This window comes from Miniopterus natalensis, chromosome 4, assembly GCF_054644295.1.
Source record: "Miniopterus natalensis isolate mMinNat1 chromosome 4, mMinNat1.hap1, whole genome shotgun sequence".
Taxonomy (NCBI): Eukaryota; Metazoa; Chordata; class Mammalia; order Chiroptera; family Miniopteridae; genus Miniopterus; species Miniopterus natalensis.
Genome location: NC_142084.1, coordinates 62314790 through 62340010, shown reverse-complemented (window position 1 = coordinate 62340010; position 25221 = coordinate 62314790). Strand labels below are relative to the sequence as shown.

The following is a 25221-nucleotide window of genomic DNA, read 5'->3' as shown; positions in this document are numbered from 1 at the left end:
AGAAGCAATAGGGTTAGCAAAGCGGCTTTATGGGGGCTAGTGGGTCTGGGGGCTGGCTGAACATGAGTGTCTGTGTAGAGCCTTCCATTTATAATCTGAAGACCCACCTGTAACCTGGGGCCCACACCTGTAAGCCAGGATCCTTAGCAAAACCTGCAGGTTGGTGAAGATGAGAGAATGTAAAACAGGATTTTTCCCAGGGCTATCACAAGTATTGATAATACTGCCTAGCCCTATGATTATTCCCATTTGTGACAGTTTACCTTCCCAGAGGTCAGGCTGCCTCTTTCAACCCAAAGTATCGCTGGATGTTTTAAAGTAATAGTACATCTCCCTACCAATGGCCTCATGTTTGGTAACATGGTATTATTAATCCCCCTTTAAGAGAAATAGAAATGGGAAGTGAGAGGCCAAGATGCCTCAAGTGAGAATTTCTGCTGGGAAAGGGTGAGGCCAGTGAGAGGGTCCCTGGTGAGGCTGAGAGCAGCCCTATGGTGTGTGTGTATGTGTGTGTGAACCCTGTACTGCTGAGAAAGGTCCCCAAAATCTGGTTCCCTGCTGGCCTGGCCTGGGATTGGTGTTTGCTACAAACCCTAGGCAGGCAGGACAATGGGGCAGCCCCAGGACTCCACATCATCTTGAGTAGATGGTGCTAGAACCCTTACAGGGCTTCTGGGGACTCCCAGGCTGGGCACTCAGCCATGAGTCCCCACTCAACCAGGAATGTGGGCAGGTGGCTTCCCCTCAGAAAGTCTTAGTCTGCTCACCTGTGATGGGGGCAGAGGAGGAGGACTTCAAAACATTCCATCACGCCCTAAAACAGCCCTGTCAGCATTCACTCCCCATCCCCCTCCCCAAGCCCCCGAGAACCACTAACCCATTTCCTGTCTGGATTTGCCTATAATGGACATTTCACATAAACGGAATCACTCATTGTGTGGCCTTTTGTGTCTGGCTTATATCACTGAGCATCATGTGTTCAAGGTCCATCCATGTTGTGAGTGTCAGTGCTTCACTTCTTTTTGTGGCTAAGTAATATTCCACTGTGTGGATTGACCACATTGTGTATGTCCATTCACCTGTTGATGGGCATTGGGGTTGCTTCCACTTAAAAAAATTTTTTTATGAATTTGAGCCAAAACTGACAATTGTTTCCACATTTTGGCTGCTGTGAGTCCTGCTACTGTGGAGTTTTCTATGTGGATGTGGAATTGCTGGGCCATATGGAAACATTGTGTTTAACCTTTTGAGTTTTTCCCAATATAGCTGCATCTTTTCTACATGGGTTCTGGTTTCTCCACATCCTTGTCAGTACTTCTTAATATGTGTGTGTGTGTATATTTTAATCCTTGCCAGAGGGTATTTTTCCCATAGCTTTTCCGAGAGAGTGGAAGGGAGAGAGGGAGGGAGAGCAAGAAATATCAATGTGAGAGAGACACATCAACTGGTTGCCTCCCACATGTGCCCTGACTTGGGCCAGGCGTCGAGTCTGCAGCCTAGGTACTTGGCCAGAATTGAACCCAGGACCCTTCAGTCCGTGGGCCAATGCTCTAACCACTGAGCCAAACCTGCTTGGGCTATTGTCTATATTCTTTATCACAGCCATCCTAGTGGGTATGGTTAATTTTTTAAAAATTGATTTTACAGAGAGGAAGGGGGGGAGGGAGAGGGGGAGAGAGAAAAAACCATCAATCAGAGTTGCCTTCTGCATGCCCTAACAGGGGATTGACCTTTTGGGCTGGCCAGTGTTGCTCAGTGGTTGAGCGTAGACCCATGAACCTAGTGGTCCCTGTTTGATTCCCAGTCAGAGCACATACCCAGGTTGCAGGCTCAATTGCCAGTAGTGGGGCATGCAGGAGGCAGCAGATTGATAATTCTCTTTCATTTATTTTTAAAAAAAAATATCTTTATTGATTCAGAGAGAGGAAGGGAGATGGCAAGAGAGAAATAGAAACATCAATGATGAGAGAGTTGTCATTGATCAGCTCCCTCCTGCATGCCCCCAACTGGGGATTGAGCCCGCAACCTGGGCATGTGCCCTGACCAGGAATCGAACCGCAATCTCCTGGATCCTAGGTCGATGCTCAACTGCTGAGCCATGCCTGGCCGGGCTCATTGATGTTTCTCTCTTTCCCTTCCTCTCTCTGAAATCAATAAAAACGTTTAAAAAAAATTATTTTTTTTTTTAATCCTCACCTGAAGATATTTTTTCCATTGCTTTTCAGAGAGAGTGGAAGGGGGAGAGAGAGGTAGAGACAGAGACATTGATGTGAGAGAGAATACTGATAAGTTGCCTCCTGCACATGCTCCGACTGGTGCCAGGGATAGAACCTGCAACCAGGGTACCTGCCCTTGACCAGAATCAAACCCAAGACCCTTCAGTCCTTCGGCCGACACTCCAACCACTGAGCCAGGCTGGCCAGGGCTAAAAAAAAAATTTTAAAGGAATTGGCCTTTTGGTGTACAGGATAATGCTACAACCAACTGAACCACACTGGTTAGGGCAGGTATGGTTAATTTTAATAGCATATTTCCTTGAATCTAGCATATACAAAATTATGTTATTTCAACACACAAGCAGTGCAAGTTATTGTGTGTTTTCTCATTATAGTTATTAATGATATATTGATATATCATACTAAGCCTTTGAAATCCAATGTATAGTTTATATTCACAGCACATCTCAATCTGGGCAGTCACATTATAGGAGCTTACTAGACACATGGCCAGTGGGTGCTGTATTGGACTTAATAGCTCTCACTTATGAAGGCACAGCAGTGACCAAGACAGACCCAGACTCAGCCCCAGAGAGTTTCCAGTCTAGTGCCAGAGACAGAAGAAAAACGGGTAAAGAAGTATATAAATGAGCCTGGGCGGTGTGGCTCAGTGGTTGAGCATTGACCCATGAACCAAGAGGTTGCTGGTTCAATTCCAGGTTAAGGAACATGCCCAGGCTGTGGGCTTGATCCCTAGTCGGGGGCATGCAGGAGGCAGCTGATTGATGTTTCTATTCCTATCCCTCTCAAATCAATAAAAACATTGTAAAAAATCATTTGAAAATATATATAAATGAGGCAATTTCTGCTGATGACGAGGGTTAAGAAAAACTGGAAAGAGGCCATGTTCCAGGAGATGACCAGGAGGGCTTCTTGGAGGAGGTGGCACCTGAGCAGAGATTTCACCTTCAAGGACTTTCTGCAATGGTCACCTTACATTTTTAAAGTCCCTTCATATGTTCTGCATATCAAGAGAGGAGTCTGGGCTCTGAGGGAAAGTAGAGCCAAGATTGTCAAAGGCATCCCCAGATTCCGAGAAGTTTGGCTATAAGTCAGCACTCAAAAAAATAGAAGATACCAAAAAGAATTGAGTTAGGTGGTGTTCTCTCCACTTCTGTTTTCTGGGAGAATTTTTTTTTTAGAATTTATGCTATTTCTTCCTGAACTGTTTGGTGGAATTTCTCTAATGAAACCATCTGAACCTTGTGTTGTCCAAGAGAATACCTGCCAAGGACTCCTTTTAGTTAACTGGGCTCAAATTCATAACCAGAGTCTACTAGCCATTGTTTATAGGTGCCTCTCACCCAAGCTTCCTATGAGGGAAAAGCTACAGACTTGGCTTCCAAGGATCCACCTTTCATCTAGAGGACTCAGACTTTCCCTGTCCAATCAGAGTTGCCTACCTATATCCTTATTTACATTTTCACTGACCAAGAAGGGCTCTATTCTGACCAATTTGGGTGGGGCTATTTGGACCAATCAAACTAAAGATTTGGAGTCCTCGGTATTGTCTCCCTACTTGGTGAGGGAGTCCACTTGTTGACAATTCTTTGTTGAAAGGTTTTTCACTACAGATTTAATTTCTTTAATAGATACGACTGCAGACAATCTATTTCTTCTTGAGTGGGCTTTCATTTTAGTGTCTTTCAAGGTGGTGGTCCATTTCAGGTAGGATGTTGAATTTATGGGCACAGAGTTGTCCCTAGAATTTAATCCTTTAAATATCTATAGTGGCAGTTAATTCTTTCATTCCTGATATTGATCATCTTCTTTTTCTTTTTGGCCAACCTAGCTAGTGTTTTGTAAATTTTTTTGGATCTTTTCAAAGAACAATTTTTGGCTTTATTAATTTCCCTGTTCTTTTTCTATTCTATTTCCTTGGTTTGTGCTCTAATTTTCTTTATTTCCTTCTCAAAAGGAGTTTGGGGCCAATCTGCATGTTTTGATTTGGGCTTGCTGGTGTCCTGGTGCCCCCTCCTCTCCCCAAAGCCACAACAATCCCCCTTACATGTTTTTTTGTTGATGTTGTTAATCCTCACCTGAGGATATTTTTTCCATTGTTTTGTAGAATGGAAGGGAGGGAGGGAGAGAGAGAGAAACATTGATGTAAGAGAGACAGCAAGAGTCCTGATCTACAGGGGTGGGGATGGAACCTGCAACCCAGGTGCATGCCCTTCACCAGGGAATCAAACCTGAGACACTTTGGGTGTGCAGGCTAACACTCCAACGACTGAGCAACGCAAGCCAGGCCACCAATCCCCCTTATATGGGTCCTTATTTTAATTTTAAAATATTTTAAAAAGAATCTGATAAAACTAAAGGATCTCCCCAAAAACATGTACATGGACACAACCAATTTTGCAGTTTTAAGGAAGTTCAAGGCTTGGACCCCAGCCTGGACCCAAAATTGGATATGTCGGCCAGCTTCCAACTTTTATATTTTTTGACTACTGTGAATCAGGAGCTTCACACAAGAGTTTGTTCTGGCAAAATAATCTAGTGCTGAAAAGGAGAAAGGTAGAAATTAGGGGCCTGGTACAAGGGACATACAGTGATACCTCAGTTTTGAATGTAATCTGTTCCAGAAGACCCTTCGAGTTCTGAAATGGTCCAAAACCAAGGTTCAACAGCTGACAGCTAGGCCTCAGGATCTTGCCCTCAGCAGAGCCGTGTGGCGAGTTGGACTGCTGAGTTGTGTTCGAAAACCGAAGCACTTGCTCCTGGGTTTATAGCCTTTGTAAACCGAAATGTTCTGTCAACAGAGATGTTCGCAAACTGAGGCACCACTGTATTTTCAACTTCATCAAGCCATATTTTGTCAACCTTTTTCACGCAAAGCACTTTGTTGAGACTGTCCCAGCCCTGTTCTGCGTTTTCACTCCTGAATTCCTTTAGGGCTGAGACGACCAGCTCACCTCTCTCACATTCCAGCCCCTGCGATGCTTAATCAAGGTCTGCCTTGAATTGGCCACTTTGGGCGACTTTTTTTTTTCTTTAGGAAAGTTGGCGGATACCTTTATTGCTTTAGGGGGAGGGGGGTGCTCAGGAGCTCTTGGTGGGGCGGGCCCACTTCACCTTCACGTACTTCTGGCTGCGCAGGCTGGCGTTGGCCCTGGAGTGGCGGCCATGCGCAGTTCAGGGAAGTACTTGTTCTCGCGGATCTCGTGCCGGAGGCTATCGGGGTGTTCTTGTGGATGGTGGTTCGCAAGTAGGAGGTGGCCGGCTTTTGCTGGCCAGATCCCCGCCTCTAGACGAGCACATTTTTGCCGCAGGTCGCCGGTTCCACACCCACCGTCTTGCGGTAAATCAGCGCGTTATAGCGAAAGGAGTTGCGGGTCTTCACATTTTGGGGTTCGGTGCTGTACGTCTACTGGCTACTGTTGATCAGAAAGCTGGAGCAGTTCCGTGCACCATCCATTGCAGGTGGGCGGACCTGGCGGTAACTCCTCTTGCTGCGGCAGGCTGCTGGCAGCCGGAGACGGAAAAAAGTGGGTTACTTTTTGACCCTTGACCTCGTCTTCAAAAAAGTGCCGGGGGAGGGGTCCTTGGAAGGCGCCCTGCTGGGTCCCCGAGCCGCGTCCTGGCCCATAAAGACGGCACCCACCAGCGCTCGTTCGGAGGAGCCCGTAAGTGCTCCCAACCTCCAACCACAGCCTCAAATCCCTCTGTAGTCCTCTCCACATTCTCACTTCCCCACGCCTGCTTCCCGCCCCTCTCCATGAAGGGCGTCTCCGCGAGCCAATGAGCAAGCAGTGTCCACCCCTGGGGCGGGGCCGAGCGCGAACCAATGCCCGCTCGGCCGCCCGGGTCCAAACCGACCAATAGAAGGCTGTGGCGGGGCGGGGCGTGTCAGCTCGGCCAACGGGTGGGTACGTCCGCACAGCAAGGGGCGGGCGCGCGGCGGCGCGGCGGCTCTGGGCTGGGGCGGGAAGTAAACAAGATGGCGGCGGCGTGTCGGGTGCGGAAGGGGGAGGCGGCCCAGGTTGCCCGCGAGTGAGGCAGGGGTGCAAGCGGCGGCGGCGGTGGAGCCGGGCGGCACCGCGGCCGCCTTGCATGGGCTGGGTCCCCGCGCCGCCCCTCCTGCTCCACGCTTGGGGCGGCCGCGGCGAGGGACGCGCCGCCCGGGCCCCGGCTGCCTCGGGAACCCCAGGCCCGGGGCCTGTGGCCTGCGCCGCCCCAGCAGCCCGGAGTCCTACAGGCCCCCCGCGCTTCGAGGGCCGCGTCAGACGGCGTTCGGGTCGGAGAGCGAGCGCGGGCTGCCGTTTGGGGTGGGGGTCGCCCGCGAGGCCTCTTGTGGGTCCCAGACCGGTTTGGGGGCGCCCCAGTGGCCGGCTCCCACGGAAGTTGCTTCTTGCGGCGGGAGGGCCCCAGGCGGCTTTTTGACCCCCGATACGCGCCCGTGGCTGGCGGCAGCGGACTGAGCCGGATAGGCACCTGCCACTTCTTGGGACGCCTAGGACTGTGAGGCTGCTGGAGACGCCCTAGCCCCCAGCAGAACTCATCTGCCCAGCTTTAGGGGGCTCCCGGGCTACGGGCGAGCGCCACGGCCCGCTGGTTATGGACGGCCCGGAGAAGACTTGGCTCGGCCGCGTCCGTGTTTGCCCGAAGGTCTAAAGTCCCTGGAGGATGACCTAGCACTTCGCAACCCCACCGGCCTCCCCAGGGCCCCCGTGGATACGCCGGCCCAACTCGGAGCTGCCAGGCCGGGTCTTACTCAAACTTGGGGTGCTGCGCACCGTTGGATACACGGGCCTCGGACCATCACGCCTCTTGAACTCACATTTAGTACAATCGTTTCTTTTCGAAGAAGGGTTTTTCTCTCTTTTTATCTTTTGCGTTATTGTTGATTTTTTTTTTTGAAAAGGGAATTTGGGAGGGACAAAAAGAAGAACCGCTCACGGGGCCATCCATAAAGGGGATAAGGGACCGCCGGGGGCGCGAGTCGGAGGCCTTGGGTCCAGGATGGATGTGGCAGACCCGCAGCAGCTGGGCATGTTTACAGAGGGCGAGCTGATGTCGGTGGGGATGGACACGTTCATCCACCGCATCGACTCTACCGAGGTCATCTACCAACCCCGCCGCAAGCGGGCCAAGCTCATTGGCAAGTACCTGATGGGGGACCTGTTGGGGGAGGGTTCCTATGGCAAAGTGAAGGAGGTGCTGGACTCGGAGACATTGTGCAGGAGAGCTGTCAAAATTCTCAAGAAGAAGAAGTTGCGGAGGATCCCCAATGGGGAAGCCAACGTGAAGAAGTAAGTGTGGGCTTCCTGACCTGCACAACTTTGGGTGCCCCCAGGTGCGCCAGGGTCATCCTCCCTCTCTTCCTCCCCTCCCCTCCCCTCCCCTCCCCTCCCCTCCCCTCCCCTCCCCTCCCCTCCCCTCCCCTCCCCTCCCCTCCCCTCCCCTCCCCTCCCCTCCCCTCCCCCTCCCCCTCCCCCTCCCCCTCCCCCTCCCCCTTTCTCCCTCCCTTTCTCCCTCCCTTTCTCCCTCCTTTTCTCCCTCCCTCCCTCCCTTCCTTCCTTCCTTCCTTCCTTCCTTCCTTCCTTCCTTCCTTCCTTCCTTCCTTCCTTCCTTCCCTCCCTCCCTCCCTCCCTCCCTCCCTCCCTCCCTCCCTCCCTGAGTTGATCATCTGTTCCTGCATCCCCCGCCCCCCCTTGCCAGGGCAAGTGTCGTTGGAACTGTGCTTAAGTACTTTCAGGAAGTCAGGTTAGCTTGTAGCTGGGCCCTGGTGCGTTTGGCTCTTGGGTGCCAGTGTGAAGTCGTCCTCCGTAGGGGCGCGTACCTCTTTCCCTGGCTCTCCCAGCTGGCCAAAGAACTTAAGTACCCATGGAGCCAGCCAGTGTTTATTTGGCCCTGAGAGTTTCTGCCCGGAAATGGCCTTGGAGGCCGGCAGATTTTTGCTTAGTGAGCAGGCAGTATGGTACTAGCGCCAGGCGAAATTCGATTTGTTTATCCTGTTGGAGGGGAACCCTGCAGTTGCCAAAAATAATTGTTTGCACCGGCTTATCAGACAGAAGGGGGTACTTATCCGTTCCTGCTGGCCTGGATGTCACTAGATGTCCCTGACTGCAGGCTCAGTGACCCCCAGAGGGGAATTGCTTGTGTCCTGGAGAACTTTTTACATAAATTTCTTCTGCGCCATCTGCCCCCTACGCATCCTGGAGGTGCCTGAGTCTGTGATCAGGAGTCCCCCAAGGGCAGTGGGAGGCACTGTCTACTTCCTCTTTCTGGTCTCAGGATGGGGGCATCCCTCCTTATTGCTGCTGGGAATGGAACTCTGCCCTACTCACGCCCATGCTCCTCCCAGCCTTCAGATTCCCAGAAGAGGTTTATCTAATGTGCCAGGCAACAGGACTGACGGTGACCTTGGACACTCCTCATGCAGGCTGGCCAGGCCAGTCCTTGGAAGTGCTGCTCACTGGGTGGGCTTTTACCTCCCTCCTTCCAACCCGCAGGCAGTCCAGCTGAGCTGTTTTCACTTGCTCTGGGACACCTGGGGGAGGTGAAAGGGGGGATGGAGCAGAGAAGTGGGGCTGTACTGACAGGTCTCAGGGTGGGTGGTACAGTGGGCCAGGTGGACAGTATTTTGGTGAGGCCTTTTTACAGCCCATCCTGTGGAAACTAGGAGAAGGTGTGGCTGGGCACCTTAGGGCGAGATGGTCAATTCTCTGTACCAGTCTCTTATCTGTAAGGTGGGGGTTGGGCAGGAGTCATGGTGTGTCCTTGGGGAGACTTAGGCCCCCAAAAGCAGACTCCCTCCTGAGGGCCAAGTGAAGGCTCACCCTCAAGTTAGAAACTCCCACTTGACTGCTGGCCCTGTCATGTTTTCTCATTAGAAGCCCATGGGAACAATGTGGCCCTCAGGCAGCCAGATTGCTACTACTGCAGATTGAGTGCAGTGAGTTCCTGCATCTGGAATGTTGCCCTGGAAATGGATCTCCCTCCTGCTCTCCAGAGTTGTCCTTGTCCTCGTGGCTCCTCTTAGGCATCATCCCCTATCTGTCCTGGAATGAGCTCTGGTCTCTCTCTGCCTGGCTGAGCTCTCCGGATGGCACTGGTCCATTGATGTGTTCTGGTGCCGGCTGCTTGAGGTTCTGCTGCTGGGCACCCCAGTCCCCAGCCTCTCGGGAGCAGCAGCCCCAGGTAGGAGGGGTTCCCAGAGTCCTGTCCCAGCGGCTGGGTTCCAGCACCAATTGATCTGTCATGCACCCAAGCCCACCCTGCTGACTGTAGGGAGCCTGTAGATCAGGGCACTGACTAGTGGCAGCAGGGTTAGCAGGTCCCAGAAGGTCTACACTCTCCTGCCACAGTGGAGGGCATGTTGGGGTGGACGAGGGCCCCCCTTTGCTAAGGTGTAATGTACCTGTGATAACAGCATCCATTCAGGAGACAGATTTTACATGCCAAGGTCAAGTTTGGAGGGCATTACACCCCTCAAAAGTTCTCTCATGCTCCACTGGAGACACAAATGACCAGAACCCAGTTAGAGGGTCACAGAGCACTGGCATCCTGCTCCTGGTTTCCTGAAGGGTCAGCTGAGGTCCCAAGAGCTTTTGGAGACACATGGGTATGTGGTGCTAGGACTGCATGGAGCCGGTTCCTGAAGTGTCTTGTAGGAAGAACTGGAGGGGAAGCAGGCCAGGGTGGCTAGTGGTTGGTCGTGCTCAGCCAGCCTGACAATTAGCATAAGGTGTCAGCAGCAGGCACTGAGTTAGCACTCAGTTTCATCAACTCAGGCCTAGACCTGCACGCAGGGGTTCCCCTTTTTGAGGTTCCCCTTGGAGTGCTGGACTACTCAGAGCTGTCCCATCCTCCTAGGTTTGCAGCTGGTATTAGAACCCTCTGCACCTCCTTTCTTGAGCCCCTGCTCTGTTCCAAATCTGCAGGAAACTGGGTGGGCCTACCCCATGCAGATCTCTGGGGTGGGGGGGGTGGGCTGTGTCAGCTCCCTGGCCTGGAGAGGTGGGCTTCCCTTGCTGCCAGCCAGCCCACTGCAGGGGGAAAAGGCTCCTTTGTCTGTGAGAGGTATAATAAACTCCACTACAGCTGCTCCTCTCTTATAGGACTGTCCGAAACCTTCCAGACAAGCCTCAGTTGGATCAAAGCTTTTTTTTTTTTTTTTTTAATGTCTTTATTGACTTCAGAGAGAGGAAGGGAGAGGGAGAGAGAGGGAGAGATACATCAGTGATGAGAGAGTCTTTGATCCGCTGCTGCCTGCACTCCCCCTACTGGGGATGGAGGCCACAACCCGGCCTTGTGCCCTGACTGAGAATCAAATTATCTCCTGGGTCATAGATCCATGCTCAACTGCTGAGCCATGCTGGCCTGACTGTAATCTTAATACGGATGCATCTTGCCCCACTTTCTTTTTCAGTTGTTTTCTTACCCTGTCCAAGCACTTTTTAATAAAAAATAAAACTCCCAACTCACTTTTAAAAAATAGGTTGAATGTACTTGTTTTTCCAATAGGTAGTAGAACTGCATGGATCGAACTGATAAAAAGTGTCTGGTGTGGTCACTCCCTCTTGGGGGCAGTGGGGTTTTTTGTAGGTATAGATAGTGCTCTACCAGATGGGCACACTCTGGGGTACAAGTGGTAAGTGGGTACAGCCAGGCCAGGTGTGCTCAGGGCTGAGGGAAACCCCCAGTAAAACTGCACAGATAGCAACTTGAATTCATAGAATACTCACGTGTCACCAAAGAGTGGTCTTTGTATTTTTTTTCATCAGTTGTTTAGAAATGTGAAACAATTTCAGTCCTGCTTAGGACTGTACAAAGTCATGGGGTGGTCTGCCCTGCAGCTCAAGCCAACTCACCTTTCTGTCCCATGGGTCTCTGTTTACACTGGGCGAGTCTGATCCTCCTTGTACCGTGGATGTTTTTGCTGTGTTGGTGAGTTACTCCGTGCCGTGTTGTGTGACAGGCTCAAGGATATGAAGGGCACATAGCCAGAAGTGGAGTTTCTGGGTCAGAGGAAGGGTGCATGAATTTGATAAGCTGTGCCCAGTTTTTTTTCCCCTCACCCAAGGACATTTTTTCCATTGCTTTTCAGAGACAGTGGAAGGGGGGAGAGAGTGTGGGAAAGAAGGAGACATCTATGTGAGAGAGACACATTGACTGGTTGCCTTTGCATGCACCCCACTGGGGATTGAGTCTGCAACTGAGGTATGTGCCCTAGACTGGAATTGAACCTGGGACCTTTCAGCCTGCGGGCCGATGCTCAAACCACTGAGCCAAACCGGCTAGGGCCAAAGCTCAGTTTCACATTATAGCCTCTCTGTTGAGTATGGTTTCTGGTGCTTGCCTCCTGTTTGTGTTAGGGAGATGATGTAGTATGATGTGGTTGGCCATTCAGGCTGTTTCTTTTCCCTTAGCTGGTTTGGCCTGTGTGGCCAGGTCCTCAGTGGAGGGGTGGTGGCTCTGAGAGCAGACGCCCATGTCCTTGCTGGGCCTGACAAGGCTGGGACTTCTTTGCAGGTACTTGGATCTGGAGGATGGTGAATGGTTGTAATTTTAGCTCATTGAGAACCAGAGCCCTGGACTTTGTTGGCTTTCATTCCTGTCCCGAGTGGCTTCTGCAATGTCCCAGCACCTGCTGGGGTGCCTACCCCCCTCAGTACTGGGAAGGATTCCACTGTGAGGCCATACAGGCTGCCTGCCAGAGGCAACAGCAAGACAGCAAAGCCCATCTACCGAGGTTCACCTTCACTGAATGTCCTGGGGGCTTCCCTGTTTGCTTGGTCCTTCCCTGATTGAGGGGAAACTCTGAGATGCAGTGGAAGCACGGGACACTGGGCCGGGGTCCATGTGGAATTCTGGCTTTTCACCCTTGAGTATGTGGGGGAATCACAGTCCACATTGCCCTTTATCTCACATCCACCTGTGGCTGAACTGTTGTTTGTTTTATATTTTATTTAATTTATTCTTTTATTGTATTTTTGCGTAATCCTTACCTGAGGATGTTTTTTCCATTGTGTTTTTTTTTTTTTAATTTATCTTTATTGTTGAAAGTATTACAGATGTCCTCTTTTTTCCCTCCCATTGATCCCCTCCACCCCACATCCACCCCACTCCCAGGCCTTCCCCATACCAATATCTATGTCCATAGGTTATGTATATAAGCATATAAGTTCTTCGATTAATCTCTCCCCATCCACTCCCCTACCCCCTCCTTCCCTCTGAGATCCCTCAGTCTGTTCTATGCTTCCATGCCTCTGGATCTATTTTATTCAGTTTACTTTGTTTATTATATGCCACATATGAGTGAGATCATGTGGTACTTGTCTTTCTCTGACTGACTTATTTCGCTTAACATAATACTCTCCAGTTCCATCTATGCTGTCCCAAAGGGTAAGAGATCCCTTTTTTTACAGCTGCATAGTATTCCATGGTATAAATGTACCACAGCCTTTTTATCCCCTCATCTATTGGTGGGCACTTGGGCTGTTTCCAGATCTTAGCTGGTCCATTGATCTTTTTTAGAGAGAGTGGAAGGGAGGGGGAGAGGCAGAGAGTAAAACATCTATGTGAAAGAGACACATTGATTGGTTGCCTTCCTGTATTGCCCCAACTGGGGCTGGAGATCCAACCTGCAACTCAGGTATATGCCCTTGATGAGAAATTGAACCCACGACCCTTTGGTGGGCAGGCCAACACACTAACCACTGTGACACACTGGCCAGGGCTCTCATTTATTTTTTTTAACAGCTTTATTGAAATACAATTTATGTGGCATAAAATTCACTTGACTAGCCTGGCCAGGTGTGGCTCAGTGGTTGAGCATTGACCTAAGATCCAGGAGATCACCATTCAATTCCCAGTCAGGGCATGTATACCCGGGTTGCAGACTCGATCCCCAGGAGGGGTTGTGCAGGAGGCAGCCGATTGATGACTCTCTCATCATTGATGTTTCTCTCTCTCTCTCCCTCTCCCTTCCTCTCTATGAAATCAATAAAAATATATTTTTAAAAAAATTCACCTGACTAATGTATAATTCAATGGCATTTAGTACTTGCACAGATTGTGAAACTCACCACTACCTATTCTAGACTGTTCCATCATCTCAAAAGAAACCCTTCCCCATCAGCAGTTACCCCCATCCCCCTCCCCAGCCCCTGGCAACCACTAACCCACTTTCTGTCTCTGTGGTTTTGCCTGTCCTGAACATTTTACATAAATGGAATCATACACTGTGTGGCTCTCTCTTTTTTTTTTATTCCTCTCCTGAGGATATTTTTTCTATTACTTTTCAGAGAGTGGAAGAGAGGGAGGGAGGGAGGAAGAAAGAGAGACACATAGACTGGTTGCCTCCCGCACACACCCTGACTGAGGGTGGGGAGCAAACCTGCAACCCAGGTATGTGCCCTTGACCTAGAATCAAACCGGCAATCTTTGGGTTTGAGGGCTGACACTCTAACCACTGAGCAACACAAGCCAGAGCTATGTCTGGTTTCTCTCACAGTTTTGTGATTTCAAGGTTCATCCACATTGCAGCGAGTGTCAGCACTTTCACTCCTTTTTATGATTGAGTAATATTCCACTGTGTGGATGGGCCACATTCTATTTATTCATTTTCTGTCAATGGGCATTTGGTTGTTTCCACCTGTTGCCTATTGTGAATCCTGCTGCTGTGAAAGTTTGTGTACATTTGTGTTGAACTGCACTTTTAGCTAATTTCCTCTTGTTTTAGTCCCTCTCCCACCTCTGAGGGCCTCTTGCTATGTGTTTAGAAGTGTCAGCAGAAAGACCAGGAGGTAAGGGGATCTTAATCTTTCCCTCTGCCAGAGCCACCCATCAATCCTGGGCCTGCCCTCCACCTGGAGGGGAGCAAGGTAGGGTGGTTCTGAGCAGTGGCTGTGGCCTGGCCCTGTCTCCCTTGCCCATTTCCATGTGTTTCGGGCTTAGTGTGGAGGCAGCCGCTTTCCATTCCTCTGGAGTGTGAATGGCTTTGACCTTGATTCTTCAGTTTCTCTTCTGTTAATCAGAGTCGCTGAACAGTTCACTCTGCTTGGGCATTGCCGACAGGGAGGCTCCTGAGGAGCAGAGGCAGCCTCCCTGACCTGGAAGGCACCACTTCCTCTCCATTCTGGCTGGGCAGTTGGCCTTTCCTTTTTCTTAAAGTATTCTCATTTTCTGGCCAGAGGGGCAGCTTATAGGAGGAGCTGACAATATAGACAGTGATAGAAGCCCCTCTGCCTTCGAGGCCACTGCAGTGACAATTTTGGCGGCTGCCTACATTTTTTTGTAGGCAGCTCAGGTTGTGTTGATGGCATGTCTCCAGTTACCTCTCCTGAGGCACCTTTCATGCAAATGCTCCTGCTGCTGGGGGCACAAATTTCCCACTTCCCCATCTCTGTGGAGCTGATGGTGTATCAGTTCTTTCCTGGTGTGAGTAATGGGACTTACATGTTTACATGGAGGGCTTTGATCCAGTTACTAGACAAATGAACAAACACTCCCCCACTCCTACCCCACCCCAGTGGATCAACCTCGTTAAGTGAGTGGGCCTCTTGGGGTTTTGTGTGGTTTTTTTTTAAAGAACACACTTTGTTGACATTAACAAGAGCACTGAGCTGTCTCACTGCAGAGGACAGGGTGCCACTGGCCACTTTGTGTCAGGATTTGCCCTTATGGTGAGTAGAGGGGGGGCACAACCCAGGAGATGGGCCCCAGAAGATCTCCAGATGTGGGGATGCAGAACCGTGGGGCTGGTCCTGTTATCATTGAGGACCTGGGATATGTTCTCCAGAGCCCCCCAACTAGCAGCAGGGGTTCCTGCTCCGGATGCAGCCACACTCTTTTGTGGGCTGTCTGTGGCACATTTAGAAAGGTGTTTCTAGGCTTGGGCAGTCAGGCACATGGAGCTCCACTATAGGCTCCCCATTCCTGCTGCCCCTGTGCTCAAGGGCCCATGTCCTCCGTGGATGGACATGTGGGTGGTTTTTACTTTGGGACCTCTGCATGGTGCTGCCATGAGTGTGCACATGCAGGTTTCTATGCACGTGTCTGCAGTTCTGGGCACTTACCTGGAGCAGAATTTCTGAGTCACCTGGTAACTTCAACCTTCTGAGGACCTGTCTGCCACTTCCTGCCTCCCCAGTGCCCCAGCTGTGTGAGCCCCTCCTGCTCAGACTGCTTGGAGATGAGACACATGGAAGGCCATCTGCAGAGCAGGCAGTGCTGTGCTCAGAGTCCCTCCAGCCCCTTGTCACAAGTCGATGGGTTTGGTTGGTGCCAGGTTGGCAGTGGCGCCTTGGTGTCCATTCTAGAGGGGCTGGTGTGGTGGTTGTTTTTGCAGGGCTACAGAGTACTGGGAGAGGAAGGGAGTCCTTACAAGACACCAGGGAGCAGGCGTGGCCTTGCCTTTCTATTTGACAACCCCATCTCTGGGAACTCAATGTAAGCCTCACTCCGTATACTTGGTGCTCATGCCACCCTTGCTTTGCTATCTCTGTGTGTGTTCTTGTAAAACAAATTGTTTATCTTCAGTTGAAATGTAACAAGTGTCCTGATTGGGTTGTCCCCATTCAGGCCCCACCAGCTGTCCTTGTGTGGGCTGGCTCAGTGGAAGGGGCAGTGACAGAGCCTCTTGGTTCTCCTGATGCCTCAGAGCTGGCATGTCCTCTACATGGCACCCAAGGTGAGGCAAGCTCTGTGTCCCACCACACAGAAGGCTTGGCTGATGCTCTGTCTTCTCTTCAGGGAAATTCAGCTACTGCGGAGGTTGCGGCACAAAAACGTCATCCAGCTAGTGGACGTGCTTTACAATGAGGAGAAGCAGAAAATATATCCTTCGGGATCATGATGGGGGGCACTGGCCATCACACCCGCACGTCCATCTTCCCAATTATTCCAAAACTAGCTGGGGACACCTGTTGCTCCATGGCTCTAATGGGAGTAATGGGTCTGGAGACAAGATGCTTTCTGGCCTCAGTCTGGGTAACCCCATGTTTAGGGGTCCCGTGGTAGGCACATGTTCCCTACCTCTGGCATTTGGGCCTTGCTTGCTGGGACCAGAGATATAACTTGGGAATACAAGAGTGTCCTTGGCCTTTGCCCTTTATTGAGAGGGACGGGCTCTCTCCAGAATGTGTGGCCCTGGCTCCCAGAAGCAGGCACATGAGGGGCCCAGGGTCCTTCTGAGGGGTCAGTGTCCTTCCACAAGTACCCGTCACCAACTCGGTACAGTGACAGGGTTCCTCTCTGTCCACGTTTCAAGACTGCCCTTGGTGGAGACACAGCTAGGGGTGGGGAGTTTCTGTCTGACCCTGAGACTCCAGGCCATCTCTGGCCTCCTGTCCCAGCTGCCCCTGGTCTCCAGCTGACCCTAGGGACAGGCCCTGTGTGGGGTGAGGTCTGGGCTGGGCCATGGTTTCCTTAGCACTGCACGTATATGGTCATGGAGTACTGTGTGTGTGGCATGCAGGAGATGCTGGACAGCGTGCCCGAGAAGCGGTTCCCTGTGTGCCAGGCTCATGGGTAAGTATGCACTGCCAGCCTTATGGCTGTCCCTCTGTCCTGCCATGTCACCCACAGGCCCAGTGGCTACAAGAATTCAGTCCTGTGTTCCAACAACTTTTTCTGATTACCAGTGAAATGAAGGCTCAAGTGTGCTTTAAAACTCAGAGTTTGAGGAGCCTGGTTTGCAGTACCCCTGGTCACCTGCCCCTCTCTCTGTATCTTCTACTCCAGTGTGCCTGCTCCTGAGTCTTTGAGACCTCCTAGTCCTTAGGAAACCCCTGACAGTGATCCGTATTGCTGCTGGCTCCCTGGCCGCCCCCCCCCCCCCCCCCGAAGTATAATCCCCCTTCCTTGTGCAGGACCAGCTGGCCTGTGGCATGAGTGGAAGGCCAGCAAGGTGAGCCTGGGTCTCTGGCCCTAGGGAAGGCTCCAGGGAGGCTACATGGCTGTGTCTATGCCAGAGCAATTGGGGGTGGGGGTGAGGTTACACATGCCTTGAGTTGATGGGGAGAGTAAGGAAGAGCTGCCTGATGGAGAGAGGCAGGTGGGGAGCCAGGGAGCCCTTCTGTGCCCTCCCCAGGTAGCTTGGGTAAGGAGTGACTGAAGTCCTCAACGGTCTAGGAGTGGCTCAGCCCCACCTGTCGACTGTGGTTCCGAGGGGCCTCCTGTTCTGTCATTTGTTCACTGCCCTGGTGGCTCCCTAGCTATGGCCTCCTGTCTTTAGTTTTGCTGGGTGACCCCAGATGGCTGTTGTGCCCTGCAGGTACTTCTGCCAGTTGGTAGATGGCCTGGAGTACCTGCACAGCCAGGGCATTGTGCATAAGGACATCAAGCCTGGCAACCTGCTGCTCACCACCAGTGGCACGCTCAAGATCTCTGACCTGGGTGTGGCCGAGGTAGGACCCAAGGACCAGGGTGGGGGCCGGGTGCTCCCCGAGGCCGCTTCCTGAGGCCACCTGGCTCTGTCACAGGCCCTGCACCCGTTCGCTGAGGATGACACATGCAGGACGAGCCAGGGCTCCCCAGCATTCCAGCCACCTGAGATTGCCAATGGCCTGGACACTTTCTCTGGCTTCAAAGTGGACATCTGGTCAGCTGGGGTTACGCTGTAAGTGCCTGTGGGCTATGGCCCCCTTTTTCACCCATTCTGATTGGGCTATAGGCTTCTGGAACCTGCCCCTCCTGGGGTAGCTGGAGCAGGGCAGCCATGGAGCTGGGGCTAGTAGCCCCTATGGGTGGGAGTAAGGGCTGTGTTCCCCTCAGTTGTCAAGGGCCCCACCAGTCGACACCCAGCCACACTCATCTTGTGAGTGCCTTATGTCCTAATGCTTTATACTGAGAATTCTCAGACATGGCAAATTGGAAGTGTTAAAAGTGCTATATGGCCAACCACTGTGTGCTGCCCTCCTCCCCATTCTGCTGCCTTGGTCTGCTGGCCCAATAGGGCATGTCCCTGAGCACTTCCACATAACAGCGCTAATTGGCCTGTCAGAGTTCTCTGGAACCCTGTTCACTCCTGAAGTGGCAATCATGCTGCAGATACTCGGGCATAGCCCCCCATCAAGAACCTTCCATCTACCCCTGCCACAGGGCAGCCACAAGCTGAGCGTTCATATTTCATTGAGAGAGAATTCACATAGCACATGACCTACCCTTTAAAGTGTACAGTCCAGCAGTTTCAGTATTTTCAGTGGTGCAGCCACCATCCTTTATTCCAGATCATTCCTGCCTCCCGATATGAAGTCCTATACATGGGGGTGGCTTGAGTCTCCTATGCCAGGTGGGTTTCGGGCCAGGGCTGCAGGACAAGCCCCGACTGACTGGGCCTCTGTCCTTCCGCTCGGGGGCGAAGCTACAACATTACAACAGGCCTGTACCCCTTCGAGGGGGACAACATCTACAAGTTGTTTGAGAACATCGGGAAGGGGGACTACACGATCCCAGGCGACTGCGGCCCCCCACTCTCGGACCTGCTGAAAGGTGAGGCCTTCAGGATGGAAACTGACCATGGGCCGGGGAGGGGCAGGATGTGGGTCTGTTGAGGGTGGGTGGGGGCATCGTTCTCCGTGGGGCGTGGAGAGTGTCTGGGTCCAGGAAGGGATGACCCCCTCAAGGCTGAGCCTTGCTCCACCGCCTGCTCTGACTCCTACCCCCACTCCCTCAGGGAAATAATACTGACTGCCTGTTGGGTGACACAGTGCCCCTGCATTCCCCAGCCAGTGCAGCAGGTGGCGCTGTCAGTCCACACCATGGCTGGCAAGGTGCCTGCAGGTGGGTGGGAGCCCTAGCTGGCAACCTGAGGTTCAGCTGGTTTGAGTGTTGATGACAGTTTATGAAGGTGTTACACACCCAGTGTTTGACTAGTGTGTAAGATTCATCAATACAGTACCATCTCAGGTTCTCTTTCTGCCCTTAGTCTTTATGCTCTGGTGTGTGACTGACCTTATACTCTGTCCTCATTGGATGTTTGCTCAGTGTCTAGGTTTTGTATAAGGCACAGCTGGAAAGATTGAGCCATGTTCACAAGCTGCCCCAAATACATTTCAGTTTCCCAGTAACTGAGTCAAGCTGGGTTTCGTTTGTTTGTTTGTTTTTTAAATATATCTTTATTGATTTCAGAGAGAGGAAGGGAGAGGGAGAGGGAAAGATAGAAACATCAATGATGAGAGAGTCACTGATTGGCTGCCTCCTGCACGCCCCTAGCTGGGGATTGAGCCTCCAATCTGGGCATGTGCGCTGACTAGGAATTGAACCAGGATCTCCTGGATCCTAGGTCGATGCTCAACTGCTGAGCCACACCCAGCTGGGCAAGCTGATTTTTAAAAATATATATATATGTTTTTATTGATTTCAGAGAAGAGGAAGGGAGAGAGAGAGAGAGAAACGTCAATGATGAGAGAGAGTCATAGATCGGCTACTTCATGCACGCCTCCTACTGGGGATCGAACCCACAACCCAGGCATGTTCCTTGACCAGGAATCGAACCGTGATCTCCTGGTTCATGGGTCGATGCTCAATCACTGAACCACTCCAGCTGGGCTCAAGCTGTTTCTTACATGTAAGTTCATTCAGTGCTGCATAGGTGGAGTTCGGCTCCCAGTGCTGAGCACAGGCCAGGCACACCACCTCAGGACTTTGAGGAAGATGGCTCGCTCTGGGAATACAGTCTGGATTATTCTTGGAACATGGCAAGGAGTGAGCCGAGCAGTCAGAATGCAGCCCACCAGTTTCCACTGCTGGCTCAGAAGGTCCCCCAGGTCAATGTCAGCCTGGCCGCCCTGTCCCCAGTCCTCTGAACACTCCCAGGTGCCCACGGGCTCCAGCAGCCCTTTAATTATGGAGTTAGCACCTCATCCTTGGGTGTACCCAGAGTTTGGCACTCGACCTCCCTTCACAAGGCTTTTCCATGCCTGGTGATTTCAGCTCTGTGAAGGATCGGGTGTTGTGAACTCACCTTCCCTGGACAGGCATTAGTCAGTTTGGCATTTTCTTTACATGTACTCGTGTCTTGTGCATCCATACCCTTGTTGATGCCTAAAATGGCTCCATGTGGGTTGATGACACAGCAGAGCATATTCCTGTCCCCAGATGCAGGCAGGGTAGCTCCATCCCTTACTGTCTCTGCCGGCTGGGGCACATGGGCTGTGTCTCCCCCTATGCTTCAGTTAGGGTCTTTGCACAGCTGAATGATCAGCCTGGAGGCTCTGCCTGTCAGCTGGGGTGGGTAGGAGGTGTCCCTGTGAGTTCTAGAGCCACCCTGGCCCTGAGTTCAAGTGTCTCAGAACCCCAGGCATGATGGGAGGGGACATTGCTGGCTGCTGTGCCCAGGTATGGAGAGCTGGGAACAGAGACAGGAACAGGGGAAGCAAAAGCTGATAGGGGCCTCCCAGCTGAACACCACCATGATTTCCCCCTTTCTCTCCCCATGCCACTCAGATCTTCAGTTCTTCAGCTTCCAAAATTGCTGCTGTTTCTTGAATACAAGTCGCCCTCCCTCTGGTGGTTCAGAGCTTAGCTCTGCACCCCATTACCTCCTCTGCATCATGCTCAGGAGGCACGACTCTGTCCTCCCACTGGGAAGGGAGCAGGAGAAACAGGGAGTGAGGGGTGGGAGCAGCAGAAACTGAAGGCTCTGGTACTCTGTGGCTTGAGTGTGATGTTGCCATCCTGGTTGGATGGGCCTTGGGCCAGTGTTTCCCTTTCCTAGTGATTATCCTGGTATGGGACCTGCCCCCGGGTGTATGAGCACCCATGATATGCTGCCCTTGCTGCCGTTTTAGGAGCCATGAGCTCCTGGCTGGAATCTCGGGTCACCAGCTTCGATGGCCTTGATGGCTGGGCACTGGCAGAGGGCAGCCCCATGCTTCCTCATTCTCAAGTGTGTGAACACAGATCCAACACCTGTGGATTGGGGCTTGCATCCTGCCTGGCCTGCTCTGTTCTCGTTTTGAAAAGCAGTCTCCCCTCTTTGTCTTCCCAGCCACGCTGCCTATGGCTTTGCAGTTTTCCACAGATGGCTGTGTAGGCCTTTGGTGCCAGGATAGCCCTTCATGTCCCCATAGGACAGGTCCCTTTGGGTGCCATGTCCACATAGTTACAGGCCCAGCACTGCTAGAAAGCACCAGGTGGGCGGGGTAGAGCTGGGCAGGGGCCCATGCTGACTCCCCCGTGGTCCCCTCCTCAGGGATGCTGGAATATGAGCCAGCCAAGAGGTTTTCCATACAGCAGATCAGGCAGCACAGGTGAGTGTCCTCAGGTGCCTGGTTGGGCGGGGCCTGCATGGGGAGCTGGAGCTCCAGGCCATCCTGATGTGCTGGCTTCCGTAGCTGGTTCCAGAAGAAGCACCCACTGGCTGAGGAGCTGGTGCCCATCCCACCAAGCTCGGACTGCAAGGACCGGTGGCGCGGCATGACTGTTGTGCCCTACCTGGAGGACCTTCATGGCTGCGCTGATGATGAAGGGGACGAGGACCTCTTTGACATTGAGGATGACATCATCTACACTCAGGACTTCACGGTGCCTGGTGAGTCTGGCAATCATGGTGGCTCTCAGCCCAGCCTGGATGTTCCCAGTGTCCCCGAGCCCTCAGGGCAGGTCCATCCAAGCCAGCACAGACCCCAAGGGCTTGGTGGGGCTCACAGCCATAGAAGCAAGTGGGGACCCAGAGGGCAAAGGCCCCCCAGGCTCCCCCTGCATTACTTCTGCAGACTGTACACCATGTCCTGCCAAGGGGTGAGTGATGGGGGAGGCCCCTCTGACCGCCCTGAGGGTCCAGTGGCCCTCATGGCCCTGATTCCAACCCTGATGAGTGGCCTTGCTTCCCCAGGTGGCGAGGAGGCGTCTGAGGCAGGGCTTAGAGAGGAGCGAGGCACCCAGCAGAGCCAGTGCGCAGACCTTTCTGCAGAGGAAGCTGAGGCCGGGGGCGCACAGGAGCTCGAGGAGGAGCTCCATGCTTTAGCATAGCCACCCTGCCCACCTGGGCTGTAGGGGCCAGGCCGTGCACCCCCCACGGGCCCTCACTGACCCTGTCCAGGTGTCTGAGGGAGACTGGGCAGCTGTCCCTGCTGCCAGATGTGTCCCTTTACAGCATTCATAGTTCTGTTTCAGGCCTGGTTCTGTAGGCCCCGTCATAAAGGTTTGCCCAACGCTTATGTGTGGGTTATGCTTGTGTCCCCTCCCTGGCTCATCAGCCAGGTGGTAGGTTTTTATTGTAGAGAGAACCATTATGCAGTGGTAGCCTGTCAGATGGGCTGGGCCCCAGGAGCTGTGTCTGTAGCAGAGCTGGGCAGGGTCCAAGAGTCCCACTGTCCTGGGGTCTGTGGCCACAGGGTCAGCTTGGGGCTGTTGCCCACAGGGCCCAAAATCACTATGGCTTTGGCTTAGCCATTTCCCTGTGGGGCCTGGGGCCTGAAGCCCATGGAGGTAATGTGTGTGTGGTGCTCTGGCCCTGAGAGACCTCGCTGCACTCTAGTCCTGGATCTGAGGCCTTCTGGAGCCTCTGGCCCCTTCACACAAAACAAGAGCAAGGTGTCCTGTCTCTCAGGGGCACTGGGGCCCATGACAGGTGACCAGCACCTGGGTGTTACCCTCACCAGCAGGCAGCCTATTGTCCTAGCAAGGCTGAGTAAGGATCCTGACAGGTCCCCAGAGCTGGCTCCCAAGCACCCTTCGGGCCTGTGTAAGAGGCCAGGGTGGCCTTTTCCCAGTGGGGAGCCCTACCCTGGGAATGTCCTCCAACCTAGAAGTGGGAAAGCCCATTTCCAAGGTCGGGTAGCCACTTCTCTCTGACCTTTTCATGGGTCAGTGACAGGCTGTGCTGGGGCCAAGACCCCACCCACTCTGATCCTAGTCGGTTGGTTACCCTCAGAGGCTCTCAGTTGTCCCCACCATGAGGATCCTGCCATCCAGGAGAACTGGGCTTTGGTTCTGGTTAATTGCTGCTGGCACAGTGCTTTGAGAGTGAGTGGGGCAAGTTTCAAATGCTGCACTGATGGCTGGGCTTCAGTCTTCCGTGCGGAGACCCCTTACTTGCTCTGTCTAGCAGGATTCTGTGAGCATGGATGAGCTGTGACCTGGGCACACACAGGTGGGTGTGGCAAGTTCCTGAAGCCATGAGTCAGGCCCTGGACACCCTTGGCAGAGAGGGGCTCTGTGTTGGAGAGGAGTTGGGGGCAGTTTCCCATGGCTGTTGTAGGAGGGCAGGCCTCTGGCAACAGACCAGTTTTCATTGTCACTGACTGAGCTTCGTGGGCCCTCAGTGAGCACAGGAGTGCAGATGGGCATGAAGTCCCAGGCACATAGCACTCAGGATGCTTTGAGGATGAGGGAGAGGTCATAGTAGGTTCCTGGCACTGATCCCTTCATCCCAGTGTGCTGTTTTGAGAGACATGCCCAGCCTGAGCCCAGCCCCTCCGAAGTCCCACAGGGCAGCGCAGCAAGGTGTGGCCTCTGAACAGGTGAGAGGGCTGAGGCTCTCACCAGTGTCCCAGGACCCTGGTTCTTCACCAAGTGTCTGGGTCTTGGCCTGGTCCGCTAGCCAACTCTGAGGCCAGCTCTCCATCTACCTGGGTGAGGGCCCCTGCAGGCAGGACCTGGGCAGGACAGGTGGGGTCATTCCTGGGGAGTAGGGTGACTGTGTGGGGGGTTGTTGGTCTTGGGTCCCCATCAGCCCACACTTGCCCTCTCCCTCCTAGGACAAGTCCCAGAAGAGGAGGCCAGTCAGAACGGACAGAGTCGGGGCCTGCCCAAGACCATGTGCATGAATGGCACCGATTCGGTGCAGCTAAGCACCAAATCAAGGGCAGAGCGCCGGGCCAGTGCCGCCTCCAACCCTGCCCGCAAGGCCTGTTCCGCCAGCGGCAAGATCCGTCGGCTGTCGGCCTGCAAGCAGCAGTGAGGGCGGTCGGCCATAGGTGGGCCGCAGCAGGGATGGCGGGAGTGGGTGGGAGTGAGCATTGCCCAAACTTAGCCAAATCACCTGTGGACATTGCTGACCACAGCCAGTTCTGCCCTCGTCCTGTCAGTCTATGATCACTGCCACCAGAGTCGGGGGCAGGTCACTCAGGACGTGAAGCCCCTGTGCAGGAGGAAAGCTAGGAGTAGGGTGAGGAGCTTGCCCTCCCTATCTCCAGGCTTCTCCTGGGACAGTGGTGTTGGGAGTGGCTGGGGTCTAGCTGAGGCTGTAATCCTGGTCCCTGCTTCCCCCTCTTATCACTGGTCGCCCCAGTCCAGGAAGTGGGAATTAGGCTCCAGAGGTGCTAGAAACTGTCACTTACTCAGGATGTGGGCAGTGGGGTGTGGGCCTGAGGCAGCAGCTGCCCCTGCCCAGCCACAGGGCTTCTGAGGGCTCTGCTTAACTACAGTGAGCAATGAGTAACTCACAGGGTGGCCCCTCAAGTCAGCAAACCTTTCCCTGGCCTCTCCAGATGTCTGACAGCCCCATGGGACACAGCCTCAGTTTTACTGCCCTACCAGTGGGCCTCAGGGTGGGGAAGCTCCTGGGGATGCAGAATGTATTTACCCACCTGGGATTGACATACCTTCCGTCCATCTGCAGCCCATCTCCGAGAGCCCTGGCCAGGTGCAATAGCCCAGGTCCTCCTCAGTCTTCCCAACGACTGCTGACCTACCGCCCACAACCCAGGAAGGCCACCGCCACACCTTTCGTGCTGACCAACCCTCAGGAAGCCAGTGTGTGTGTCGGGGGGTGTTCCTGTAGGGCTCTTGCTGGGGGACAGCAGAGACTGGGGTCTATTCCCCCTCCCCCCATCGTGGGTAGTGGATACAACCTCCTGTTGACTTTGCAATCCTGTGCCAGGCCCCTTTCCTGGCCAAGGGAGGGTGAGGCCAGGCCATGGACCCTGCACAGACCTCGCCGTGCACTTTACGTTTAGACTACTGGTTCTCGCCCGACTTCTCTTTACTTTGTACATGTTAGCACCTCCCATACCTAGTGATGTGTTCAAACAGACTGCAGCCCAGCAGG

At 53.2% G+C, this 25221-nt stretch overlaps 1 protein-coding gene and 1 pseudogene across 1 annotated transcript; one reads left to right on the top strand and one right to left on the bottom strand.

Annotated features, from left to right (window-relative positions):
* Positions 1–5318: 5318 nt before the first annotated feature.
* On the bottom strand, positions 5319–7038 carry LOC107534536 (large ribosomal subunit protein eL28 pseudogene; annotated as a pseudogene).
* Positions 6442–24881, top strand: STK11 (serine/threonine kinase 11). The gene is made up of 10 exons (XM_016209715.2): positions 6442–7528; positions 15978–16061; positions 16665–16754; positions 17500–17632; positions 17708–17844; positions 18589–18716; positions 21421–21478; positions 21563–21759; positions 23930–24148; positions 24793–24881. The coding sequence occupies exons 1-9, from the start codon at positions 7239–7241 to the stop codon at positions 24130–24132; spliced, it is 1320 nt and encodes a 439-aa protein (XP_016065201.1). The 5' UTR covers positions 6442–7238; the 3' UTR covers positions 24133–24148; positions 24793–24881.
* Positions 24882–25221: the final 340 nt, after the last annotated feature.